Genomic DNA, 13695 nt, shown 5'->3' on the forward strand with positions numbered 1-13695 from the left:
TGTTATATCACCATCAATGTAAACATGTTAAATCAATGTTGAGTTTTGATTGAATTTTGCGAAAAGTCATCAGTGGTTTTTATCTCAATTTAACCAGTCAGGTTTCAACTGTGAATCAACAATAGTGTGTCAAGGTTTGGTTGATTTAGATCACAGGTGTCAAACTCATTCCATGGAAGGCAATGTGTCTGCAGGTTTTCACTCCTGCATTTTACTGGTCACTGAAGGTCACTGGTTAGTTAGGAACTCCCCTCACCTGATTCTCTAGGTCTTAATTGGTCACAGTTTAGTTAGGAACTCCCATCACCTGATTCTCTAGATCTTAATTGGTCACTGGTTAGTTAGGAACTCCCCTCACCTGATTCTCTAGGTCTTAATTGGTCACTGGTTAGTAAGGAACTCCCCTCACCTGATTCTCTAGGTCTTAATTGGTCACTGGTTAGTTAGGAACTCCCCTCACCTGATTCTCTAGGTCTTAATTGGTCACTGGTTAGTTAGGAACTCCCCTCACCTGATTCTCTAGGTCTTAATTGGTCACTGGTTAGTTAGGAACTCCCCTCACCTGATTCTCTAGGTCTTAATTGGTCACTGGTTAGTAAGGAACTCCCATCACCTGATACTATAGGTCTTAATTGCACACAAATTGTAAGGAAATATCAAAAATCAGTAGACGCTGAGCCCTCCAAAGAATGAGTTTGACGCGCCTGATTTAGATTAGTTTGATGTCTTTTGACAACTTAATTAAATGTCATTCAAAATTGATTTGATTTGACATTTTAGCCCATGTGAACCGTATTAAATGTTATCTACCGTTAAATGCAATTTTATTGAAATGTCAAGTGTTAGCGTAAAGCATATGTAGTAATGTACCACACTTAGATAATTGCAGTATTATCTTAAAAATATGATCTGATCTAGACCCTTGACTACATTATTGTTGCAGTTCTTAAGATTGCGAGCACCAAAGGCAGCCTCAAAACCCTTTCTATCTGCAGTGGCCAGCTGATCATCATTGCCCTCTATATTCTACCTAGAATTTGTTTTATCTGTCCAGTAATATCGGCATTAGATTCAGCACTGATTTACGTATTGTTATTATCATGTTGTATAGTCTGCTCCCTTCTAAGATCACTCTACTGATATTCTGTTTTAAGTCAAAGATATAAAACAGACCTTGATAAAAAGATTCAAAAGATGAACTGGTCCACAGAAAGAGAGTCTCTGCTGTATCTTAATGATTTAGCTCTGTAACTACAAATAGTTTCATCCAATACATTATGTTGCACAGATGCTTAATGATTGAGTATTGTTTATAAAAAATGTATCAAAACAAAAATGTATTTAGCATCCATTTGTATTTAGCTTTGAATTGCTTAGTAAATGTTTAATTTTAAAGTGCATTTTTTGGAATCATACCCCTCAAATTCAAATCTGGACCTTGAAGTAAATTCCATTGTTTGTTTTTATTCTTACCATCTAACCAAGGACTGATTTAAACATGGGAAATTAATGATCAGCTGCACCATCGAGAGCATCCTGACTGGTTCAATCACTGCCTGGTATGGCAACTTCGGCCTCCGACCGCAAGGCATGACAGAGGGTTGTACGGACGGCTCAGTGCATCACTTTGGCCAAGCTTGCTGCTATCCAGGACCTCTATACCAGGCGGTGTCAGAGGAAGGCCCTAAAAATTGTCAAAGACTCCAGCCACCCTAGTCATAGACTGTTCACTCTAATACCGCATGGCAGGCAGTACCGGAGTGCCAAGTCTAGGTCCTAGAGGTTTCTAAACAGCTTCTACCCCCAAGCCATATGACTTCTGAACATCTAATCAAATGGCTACCACAGACTATTTGCAGTGTCCCTCCCTCCCCTCTCCACACCACTGCCACTCCCTGTTCTCATCTCTGCATAGTCACTTTAATAACTCAACCTACATGTACATACTACCTCAACTAAACATTGACTCTGTTTCGGTACCCCCTGTATAGAGTGTCGCTAATGTTATTTTACTGCTGCTCTTTAATTGCTTGGTACTTTTATCTCTTACTCTTATCTTTTTTTTAAACTGCATTGTTGGTTAGGGGCTCGTAATTAAGCATTTCACTGTAAGGTCTACACCTGTTGTAGTCGGCTAATGTGACTAATACAATTTGATTTGATTTGGTTTGATAAGGTAGAACAGAAAAGCAGCAGGCGCTGTACCTCGTAGGGTCAGATTTGAATAGCCCTGATATATAGCCATTGTTTCTTCAAGAATATAACTTATAGATGCGTCATGAGTTCAGTTCAACTGTCATACCCCAGCACAACCCAAAATATAAGCTTGTTTTACTCCAATATTTGTAAACAATTTAAATGTAAGCAAACACTGTATAAACTTAAAACATGGTGACAACAAAAAAAATGTATATCATGGATGGTCAGTCCTTGCATCCTTAGTTCTGTCTATGAATTTGAGAGTGGTTGCATTTCTCCTGGCCTAAAAAACATAACTGAGGCAGGGAAGGTGTCTTGTTATAAGGATTCCAGAATACTCTTTATTGTTGCAGCAGTGCCATAATATGCCATAATTCCTTTTGTTTTCCCAATCTGGAATACATCACCATCAAATGTCGACCACATTAGCTGCAGAGAAAACTTTCTTTGGTTATTTTCCCCCCAATTGGAAACAGCGACGGCTCACAAGGAAATACGCTGGACTTTGTGCAAACTGGAAATTGCATATGCTAATATGGCATTTATTGTTGCTGGGGACTTTAATGAAGGAAACCTGAGGATAATGCTCTCAAATTTCTACCAAATACATCTCTTGTGCTACACGTGGAGAGAACATGCTTGACCGTTGTTACTCTCCCTTCCGGGACGGCTACAAGGCCCTCCCCCACCCTCCCTTCGGCAAATCAAATCACACCACCATCCTGCTCCTACCCATGGATAGATGGCAGGATTCACATCAAATAAAATGTGCAAACCACTGTATTTAACCACAGTAAGATGACTGGGAACATGGACGGGAACAAACAGACTAGCCTTGACCTCTGTCCAAGTCTGGCTGGAGAGTTTATGGACATACTCAATCTCCCCCTATCCCAGTCTGTTGTCCCCACTTGCTTCAAGATGTCCACCATTGTTCCTGTACCAAAAATAGTGAAGCTAAGTGAACAAAACTATTATCGCCTGCTAGCATTCACTTCTGACATCATGAAGTGCTTTGAGAGGCTAGTTAAGGATCATATCACCTCCACCTTACCCGACACCCTAGACTCACAACAATTTGTATACCGCCCCAACAGATCCACAGACGTCGCAATGGCCACTGCACTGCACACTGCCCTATCCCACCTGGACAAGAGGAATACCTATGTAAGAATGCTGTTCATAGACTACAGCTCAGCCTTCAAAACCATAGTGCCCCAAGTGGTGAAGGTAGGCTGCAACACCTCCGCCATGCTGACCCTCAACCCTGGGGCCCCACAGGGGTGCGTGTTGAGCCCCCGCCTGTATTCCCTATTCATCCTTGAATGCGTGTCCACGCATGAATCCAACTCAATTATCAAGTTTGATGAAGACACAACAGTGGTAGGCCTGATTACCAACAATGCCGAGACAGCCTACAGGGAGGAGGTGAGGGCCCTGGCAGAGTGGTGACAGGAACATTACCTCTCGCTCAACGTCAACAAAACTAAAGAGGTGATCGTGTAATACAGGAGACAGCAGAGAGAGAATGCCCCATCCACATTGATGTGCCACAGCTTAAAGTTCTTCGGCATGCATGTCACTGAGGACCTGAAATGGTCCCTTCAAACAGACAGAATGGAGAAAAAGGCACAACATTGCCTCATCAACCTCAGGAGGCTGAAGAAATTTGGCTTGACCGCTAAGAACATCACAAACTTCTACAGAAGCACCATCGAGAGCATTCTGTTGGGCTGTATCAAGGCCTAGTACTGCAACTGCACCACTCGCAATCGCAGGTGTGGTCAGCCCAAAGCATCATCCGGGGCACACTAACTGCCCTCCTGGACATCTACAGCACCCAGTCTCACAGGAAGGCCAAGAAGATCATGGATCTCAGCCACCCAAGCCACGGCTTGTTCACTCCTCTACCATCTACACTGAACAGAAATATAAACGCAACATGTAAATTGTTGGTCCCATGTTTAAAGAGCTGAAATAATAGATCCCAGAATGTTTCATACACGCAAATAAAAGCGTATTTCTTTCCAATTTTGTGCACAAATTGGTTTACATCCCTGTTAGTGAGCATTTCTCCTTTGCCAAGATAATCCATCCACCTGACAAGTGTGGAAAATCAAGAAGCTGATTAAACAGCATGATCATTACACAGGTGCACCTTGTGCTGGGACGATAAAAGGCCACTCTAAAATGTGCAGTTTTGTCACGCAATTCAATGCCACAGATGTCTCAAGTTTTGAGGGAGTGTACAATTGGCATGCTGACTGCAGGAATGTCCACCAGAGCTGTTGCCAGAGAATTTAATGTAAATTTCTCTATAATAAGCAACCTTTATTTTCATTTTAGAGAATTTGTCAGTACAACCAAGCAGTCTCACAATCACAGACCACGTGTAACCTCGCCAGGCCAGGACCTCCACATCCGGCTTCTTCACCTGCAGGATCATCTGAGACCAGCCACCAGCTGAAGAAACTGTGGATTTGCACATTCAAAGAATTTCTGCACAAACTGTCAGAAACCGTCTCAGGAAAGCTCATCTGCAAGCTCGTTGTCCTCACCAGCGTCTTGACCTGACTGCAGTTCGGCATCGTAACTGACTTCAGTGGGCAAATGCTCACTTTCAATGGTCACTGGCATGCTGGAGAAGTGTGCTTTTCATGGATGAATCTCAGTTTCAACTGTTCCGGGCAGATGGCAGACAGCATGTGTGGCGTCATGTGAGTGAGTGGTTTGCTAATGACAACGTTGTGAACAGAGTGTCCCATGATGACTGTGCGGTTATGGTATGGGCAGGCATAAGCTACAGACAACAAACACAATTGCATTTTATCAACAGCAATTTGAATGCACAGAGATACCGTGAAGAGATCCTGAGGCACATTGTCGTGCCCTTCATCCGCCTCCATTTCATGTTTCAGTTTGATAATGCACGGCCCCATGTAGCAAGGATCTGTACACTATTCCTGGAAGCTGAAAATGTCCCAGTTCTTCCATGGCCTCCATACTCACATGTTCTCACTCGTTCAGCATGTTTGGGATGATCTGGACCAATGTGCACGACAGCATGTCCCTAGCAACTTCACACAGCCATTGAAGAGGAGTAGGACAACATTCCACTGGCTTCAATCAACAGCCTGATCAACTCCATGCAATGTGTTGCGCAGCATGAGGCAAATGGTGGTCCCACCAGTTACTGACTGGGTTTCCAATCAACGCCCATTCCTTTTTTTTAAGGTATCTGTGACAAACAGATGCATATCTTTCTTCCTAGTCATGTGAAATCCATAGTTTAGGGCCTAATGCTTTTATTTCAATTGACGAATTTCATTATATAAACTGTAACTCAGTAAAAATGTTGAAATTTTTACATATGTTTGTTCAGTGTAGAAGGCGGAGACAGTGCAGGTGAATCAAATCTGGGACCGAGAGACTGACAGATTCTGCCTGATGTATGAAAGTCAACAACCATTTGTTATTTTCGTTTGTGAGTTCATGGCCTTTCTCTGTGGTGGTGGATGACAAATTTATTTTACATGCGTGTTACCTCATTTTTATACCCCAGTGAAACAGGAATCCATGAAAGGCCAAAATACAGTTACTTAAATGAGATTAACAGGAGAACAGTAGAAGGTTAATGCAAATAACATTTTGATAACATTTTTCTTAGATTATGTTTATAAGAATTCTGACACCTATCTTTTAGATTATTTGTATTACTTATTAAAGAAAGTAGTGTTCTCTGAGCAATTGTATTAGTATGAAATATGTAATAAAAAAATGTGCATACAGAAAAGCTCAGTATTTCTATGATTTATTTTATAGTCTTTTTTGCTCATCTATATCAAGGGTGCCGATAATTTGGGTTGTGACTGAATAAAACGCAGGGGGGAGGGATGTCCTCAGGGGACAAGGTCCTATCTTGAGATCTGTACATGGAATTCACCATTGTCATCAATGCAAGATTTATGAGAGAGATTGGGTTGTCTCATTAGGGATTTGGCGCTCTACGAATACAGTTCACTCATGAAAGGACGTAGAGCCCAATTCAACCAATTACAGATAAAGGACAATTCAAAATATGTCCGTCTTTATGTGTCATATGGACCTTTGAGCCAATCAGCATGTACGCATCTTCTAGTGTGCAGATTCTACACCTGTTTTTGGATACAAATCAGTATGTAGTTGTCTAATCAAATCAAATGTTATTTGTCACGTGCGCCGAATACAACAGGTGTAGACCTTACAGTGAAATGCTTACTTATATGCTCTAACCAATATTGCGAGAGAAAAAAGGTATGTGTGTGTGTGTGTGTGTGTGTGTGTGTGTGTGTGTGTGTGTGTGTGTGTGTGTGTGTGTGTGTGTGTGTGTGTGTGTGTGTGTGTGTGTGTGTGTGTGTGTGTGTGTGTGTGTGTGTGTGTGTGTGTGTGTCTAATGAGAATCATGACGTGGGATTCCTCCAGTGGTTGAGAGAAGGTTGTTCAGAAAGGGGATATATTCAGAGACATCCAATGCCAGTCTGGTCAGAGTGTCATCTACCAGCTGTGTGTGAAACCTGGCGCACAAGTCTGACCTGGTAAGTATTGAACTTAACAATCCATTAACTAAACTTGACCTTGTAACCAAAAGTATGTTTTCTAGATTATTCTCATTATATATTTTCTGTTACAATCAATGCACCAGTTTGACAATGCAGACTGTTTTAATGCAGTTATTTTCACAGATATTCCATCATGTAGCAGTAAATACAAACTGAACCGTATCAGTGACCACAGAGTTATTCTGTCCTGATAGTGGTACATGGCTGCTATATTCAAGCAAGTGCTGGGAGCTGGTGATGTTGGCCTACATTGAAAAAATGTCTGGCACACTCCCAATTAGAGATCCTGCAAATCACTGTAGATCAATTTTCAATCTTTTGCCTCTAATTTTTTGTAAATTATTTTACAGGAACATGGAGCCAAACAACAGAACATATACGGTAACAGAATTCCTCATCACAGGATTGGATGATGTGCAACACCCAAAGCTGGTGGGAGCAGCCATTTTGTTCGTCCTCTTTCTCATTCTGATCGGAAGCATCACCAACATTTGTGTCATAGCATTCAACAAGCCTCTACATACCCCCATGTACTTTTTTATTTGCTCGCTGGCTGTGGTAGACATAGTCTACACCAGCGGCATTAGTGTTACAATGCTTAACGTTCTCCTTGGTGAGGAGAGAAGAGTCCCCTATGCACCCTGCATGATACAGTGCTTCCTATTTCATTTAGGAAGCACTATGGAACCCTTCGCTATTGCTCTGATGGCTTATGATCGCCTTATTGCAATTTCATATCCTCTTCGATATCAGACTATCTTAACTAATACAAATGTATGTTTACTTATAATGGCGACTTGGGCAGTAGGCTGCATATTTGCTAGTTTGTGGACTGGCATAGTGAACAATCTGCCCTTTTGTGGCTCAAATAAACTCCCATACAGCTTTTGTGAATATGCAGCCTTAGTAAGAGCAGCATGTGTGAATCCTACATTTTATTTCAATGTAGCTTCTACTGTGGCGACTACCATATTATGGGTTAATTTAGCCTTGATAATCTTCTCATACATGAAGATAGTTTATGAAGTGATGCAAATGTCTTCATCCAAAGACAGGAGGAAAACATTTAACACCTGTGTCTCCCACATGATAGTGGTGGCTTGCTTCTTTATCCCCAAGGTGTTGTTAATATTGGTCACCAGGGTTGGTTTGGTTCTCACGCTCTCTCACAGAAATGGCCTAATCATTGGCTCTACTCTGGGCCCCTCTCTTGTGAACCCACTTGTGTATTGTCTCAAAACCAAGGAGATTCGAGGGCGCCTGAAAAATATTTTCAAGAGATCTGAAATTAATCCAAATATGTAACGGTTAGGGTTACCCAAGCCATTTCTTTTTTCTTGCTTGTTCCAAGCAAAAGTGGTTGAGTCAATATTGTTTCCATGTTATATCACCATCAATGTAATCATGTTGAATAATGTTGAGCTTTGATTGAATTTGCGAAAAAGCCATCAGTTGTATTTATCTCAATTTAAACTGTCAGGTTTCAACTGTGAATCAACAATAGAGTGTCAAGATTTGGTTGATTTAGATCACAGGTGTCAAACTCATTCCATGGAAGGCAATGTGTCTGCAGGTTTTCAGTCCTGTCTTTTACTGATCACTGAAGGTCACTGGTTAGTTAGGAACTCCCCTCAAATGATTCTCTAGGTCTTAATTGGTCACTGGTTAGTTAGGAACTCCCCTCACCTGATTCTCTAGGTCTTAATTGGTCACTGGTTAGTAAGGAACTCCCATCACCTGATTCTGTAGGTCTTAATTGCACACAAATTGTGAGGAAATACCAAAAATCAGTAGACGCTGAGCCCTCCAAAGAATGAGTTTGACACGCCTGATTTAGATTAGTTTGATGTCTTTTGACAACTTAATTAAATGTCAGTCAAAATTGATTTGATTTGACATTTTAGCCCATGCAAACCGTATTAAATGTTATCTACTGTTAAATGCAATTTTATTGAAATGTCAAGTGTTAGCGTAAAGCATATGTAGTAATGGACCACAATTAGATAATTGCAGTATTATCTTAAAAATATGATCTGATCTAGACCCTTGACTACATTCTTGTTGCAGTTCTTAAGATTGCGAGCACCAAAGGCACCCTCAAAACCCTTTCTATCTGCAGTGGCCAGCTGATCATCATTGCCCTCTATATTCTACCTAGAATTTGTTTTATCTGTCCAGTAATATCGGCATTAGATTCAGCACTGATATACATATCGTTATTATCATGTTGTATAGCCTGCTCCCTTCTATGATCACTCTACTGATATTTTGTTTTAAGTCAAAGATATATAACAGACCTTGATAAAAAGATTCAAAAGATGAACTGGTCCACAGAAAGAGAGTCTCTGCTGTATCTTAATGATTTAGCTCTGTAACTACAAATAGTTTCATCCAATACATTATGTTGCACAGATGCTTAATGATTGAGTATTGTTTATAAAAAATGTATCAAAACAAAAATGTATTTAGCATCCATTTTTATCGAATGTATTGTTATTTAGCATTGAATTGCTTATTAAATGTTTAATTTGAAAGTGCATTTTTGGACTCATAAATTAATTATATATACCCTTAAAATTCAAATCTGGACCTTGAAGGTAGTTCCATTGCTTTTTTATTCTTCCCCTCTAAACAAGGACTGATTTAAACCTGGGATATTTATGATCAGTTGCACCATCGAGAGCATCCTGACTTGTTGCATCACTGCCTGGTATGGCTACTGCTTGGCCTCTGACAGCAAGGCATGACAGAGGGTAGTACGGAGGCCCAGTACATCACTGGGGCCAAGCTTCCTGCCATCCAGGACCTCTATACCAGGCGGTGTCAGAGGAAGGCCCTAACAATTGTCAAAGACTTCAGCCACCCTAGTCAAAGACTGTTCACTCTAATACCGCATGGCAGGCAGTACCGGACTGCCAAGTCTAGGTGCAAGAGGCTTCTAAACAGCTTCTACCCCCAAGCCATAAGACTCCTGAACATCTAGTCAAATGGCTTCCCAGACTATTTGCCGTGTCCCCCCCTCCCTCTCACCCCCTCGTTATACCTCTACAACTCTCTGTTGTCATCTATGCATAGTCACTTTAATCACTCTACCTACATGTACATACTACTTCAACTAACCGATGCCCCTGTACATTGACTCTGTATCGGTACCCCCCTGTATTCAGTCTCGTTATTGTTATTTTACTGCTGCTCTTTAATTACTTGTTACTTTTATCATTTATTGTTATCTGTATTTTTTTAAACTGCATTGTTGGTTAGGGGCTCGTAATTAAGCATTTCACTGTAAGGTCTACACCTGTTGTAGTCGGCTAATGTGACTAATAAAATTTGATTTGATTTGGTTTGATCAGGTAGAACAGAAATGCAGCAGGTGCTGTACCTCGTAGGGTCAGATTTGAATAGCCCTGATATATAGCCATTGTTTCTTCAAGAATATAACTTATAGATGCGTCATGAGTTCAGTTCAACTGTCATACCCCAGCACAACCCAAAATATAAGCTTGTTTTACTCCAAAATTTGTAAACAATTTAAATGTAAGCAAACACTGTATAAACTTAAAACATGGTGACAATAGAAAATGTATATCGTGGATGGTCAGTCCTTGCTACATAGTTCTGTCTATGAATTTGAGAGTGGTTGCATTTCTCCTGGCCTAAAAAACACGAGGCAGGGTGTCCACTTTGATTTTGTTTCTACTAAGGATTCTATTTATAAGGTGTCTTGTTATAAGGATACCAGAATACTCTTTATTGTTGCAGCAGTGCCATAATGTGCTGTAATTCCTTTTGTTTTCCCAATCTGGAATACATCACCATCAAATGGAGACCACATTAGCTGCCGAGAAAACTTTCTTTGGTTATTTCCCCCCCAATTGGAAACAGCGACGGCTCACAAGTAACTACACTGGACTTTGTGCAAACTGGAAATGGCATGTGCTAATACGGAATTTATTGTTGCTGGGGACTTTAATAAAGGAAATCAGAGAATATGCTTTCAAAATTCTACCAAATACATCTCTTGTGATACACATGGAGAGAACACGCTTGACCGTTGTTACTCTCCCTTCCGGGACGGCCACAAGGCCCTCCCCACCCTCCCTTCGGCAAATCAGATCACACCACCATCCTGCTCCTACCCATGGATAGATGGCAGGATTCACACCAAATAAAATGTGCAAACCACTGTATTTTACAACGGTAAGGTGATTGGGAACATGGACGGGAACAAACAAATTAGCTTTGACCTCTGACCTCTGGCCAAGTCTTGCTGGAGGGTTAATGGGCATACTCAATCTCCCTGTTGTCCCCACTTGCTTCAAGATGTCCACCATTGTTCCTGTACCAAAAATAGCAAAGGTAAGTGAACAAAACTACTATCGCCTGGTAGAATTCACTTCTGACATCATGATGTGCTTTGAGAGGCAAGTTAAGGATCATATCACCTCCACCTTACCCGACACCCTAGACTCATAACAATTTGCTTACCGCCCCAACAGATCCACAGATGTCGCAATGGCCATTGCACTGCACACTGCCCTATCCCACCTGGACAAGAGGAATACCTATGTAAGAATGCTGTTCATAGACTACAGCTCAGCCTTCAAAACCATAGTGCCCCAAGTGGTGAAGGCAGGCTGCAACACCTCCGCCATGCTGACCCTCAACCCTGGGGCCCCACAGGGGTGCATGTTGAGCCCCTGCCTGTATTCCCCGTTCATCCTTGAATGCGTGTCCACACATGAATCCAACTCAATCATCAAGTTTGATGAAGACACAACAGTGGTAGGCCTGATTACCAACAATGCCGAGACAGCCTACAGGGAGGAGGTGAGGGCCCTGGCAGAGTGGTGACAGGAACATTACCTCTCGCTCAACGTCAACAAAACTAAAGAGGTGATCGTGGAATACAGGAGACAGCAGAGAGAGAATGCCCCATCCACATTGATGTGCCGCAGCTTAAAGTTCTTCGGCATGCATGTCACTGAGGACCTGAAATGGTCCCTTCAAACAGACAGAATGGAGAAAAAGGCACAACAGTGCCTCATCAACCTCAGGAGGCTGAAGAAATTTGCCATGACCGGTAAGAACATCACAAACTTCTACAGATGCACCATCGAGAGCATTCTGTTGGGCTGTATCGAGGCCTAGTTCTGCAACTGCACCACCGGCAATCACAGGTGTGGTCAGCCCAAAGCATCATCAGGGGCACACTAACTGCCGTCCCGGACATCTACAGCACCCAGTCTCACAGGAAGGCCAAGAAGATCATCAAGGACCTCAGCCACCCAAGCCACGGCTTGTTAACGCCTTTACCTTCTACTCCGAACAAAAATATAAACGCAACATGTAAAATGTTGTTCCCATGTTTAATGAGCTGAAATTAAACATCCCAGAAATGTTTCATATACACCAAAAAACTTGTTTCTCTCCAATTTTGTTCACGAATTGGTTTACATTCCTTTTTGGTGAGCATTTCTCTTTTGCCAAGATAATCCATCCACCTGACAAGTGTGGCATATCAAGAAGCTGATTAAACAGCATGATCATTACACAGGGGCACCTTGTCCTGGGGATGATAAAAGGCCACTCTAAAATTGGCAGTTTTATCACGCAATTCAATGCCACAGATGTCTCAAGTTTTGAGGGAGTGTGCAATTGGCATGCTGACTGCAGGAATGTCCACCAGAGCTGTTGCCAGATAAATACATGTACATTTCTTTATTGTAAGCCACATCCAGTGTCGTTTTAGAGAATTTGTTTTAGAGTACATCCAACTGGCCTCACAATCACAGACCACGTGTAACCTCGCCAGGCCAGGACCTCCACATCCGGCTTCTTATCCTGCAGGATCATTTGAGACCAGCCACCAGCTGATGAAACTGTGGATATGCACAATCAAAGAATTTCTGCACAAACTGTCAGAAACCGTCTCAGGAAAGCTCATCTGCAAGCTTGTAGTCCTCACCCGCGTCTTGACCTGACTGCAGTTCGGCATCGTAACCGACTTCAGTGGGCAAATGCTCACTTTCAATGGTCACTGGCACGCTGGAGAAGTGTGCTTTTCATGGATGAATCTCACTTTCAACTGTTCCGGGCAGATGGCAGACAGCATGTGTGGCATCATGTGAGTGAGTGGTTTGCTAATGACAACATTGTGAACAGAGTGCCCCATGGTGGCTGTGCGGTTATGGTATGGGCAGGCATAAGCTACAGACAACAAACACAATTGCATTTTATCAACAGCAATTTGAATGCACAGAGATACCGTGAAGAGATCATGAGGCACATTGTCGTGCCCTTCATCCGCCTCCATCATTTCATGTTTCAGTTTGATAATGCACGGCCCCATGTAGCAAGGATCTGTGCACAATTCCTGGAAGCTGAAAATGTCCCAGTTCTTCCATGGCCTCCATTCTCACATGTTCTCACTCGTTCAGCATGTTTGGGATGATCTGATCCAACGTGCATGACAACGTGTCCCTAGCAACTTCACACAGCCATTGAAGAGGAGTAGGACAACATTCCACTGGCTTCAATCAACAGCCTGATCAACTCCATGCAATGTGTCACGCTGCGTGAGGCAAATGGTGGTCCCACCAGTTACTGACTGGTTTTCTAATCCATGCCCTACCTTTTTTTTAAGCTATCTGTGACTAACAGATGCATATCTTTCTTTCTAGTCATGTGAAATCTATAGTTTAGGGCCTAATGCATTTATTTCAATTGACTGATTTCCTTATATGAACTGTAACTCAGTAAAAACGTTGAAATTGTTGCATATTTTTGTTCAGTGTAGAAGGCGGAGACAGTACAGGTGCATCAAATCTGGGACCGAGAGACTGATAGACTCTGTTTATCTCAATGCCATCAAAATGTTAAACAGTCATTTTAGCCG

The 13695-nt window shown here is 42.0% G+C and overlaps 1 protein-coding gene across 1 annotated transcript; it reads left to right on the top strand.

The window, feature by feature from the left end:
- Nucleotides 1–7151: 7151 nt before the first annotated feature.
- Nucleotides 7152–11948, top strand: LOC115163898 (olfactory receptor 13G1-like). Its single transcript, XM_029716102.1, has 3 exons — nucleotides 7152–7450; nucleotides 7622–7716; nucleotides 11812–11948. The coding sequence occupies exons 1-3, from the start codon at nucleotides 7152–7154 to the stop codon at nucleotides 11946–11948; spliced, it is 531 nt and encodes a 176-aa protein (XP_029571962.1).
- Nucleotides 11949–13695: the final 1747 nt, after the last annotated feature.

This window comes from Salmo trutta, chromosome 26, assembly GCF_901001165.1.
Source record: "Salmo trutta chromosome 26, fSalTru1.1, whole genome shotgun sequence".
Classification (NCBI taxonomy): domain Eukaryota; kingdom Metazoa; phylum Chordata; class Actinopteri; order Salmoniformes; family Salmonidae; genus Salmo; species Salmo trutta.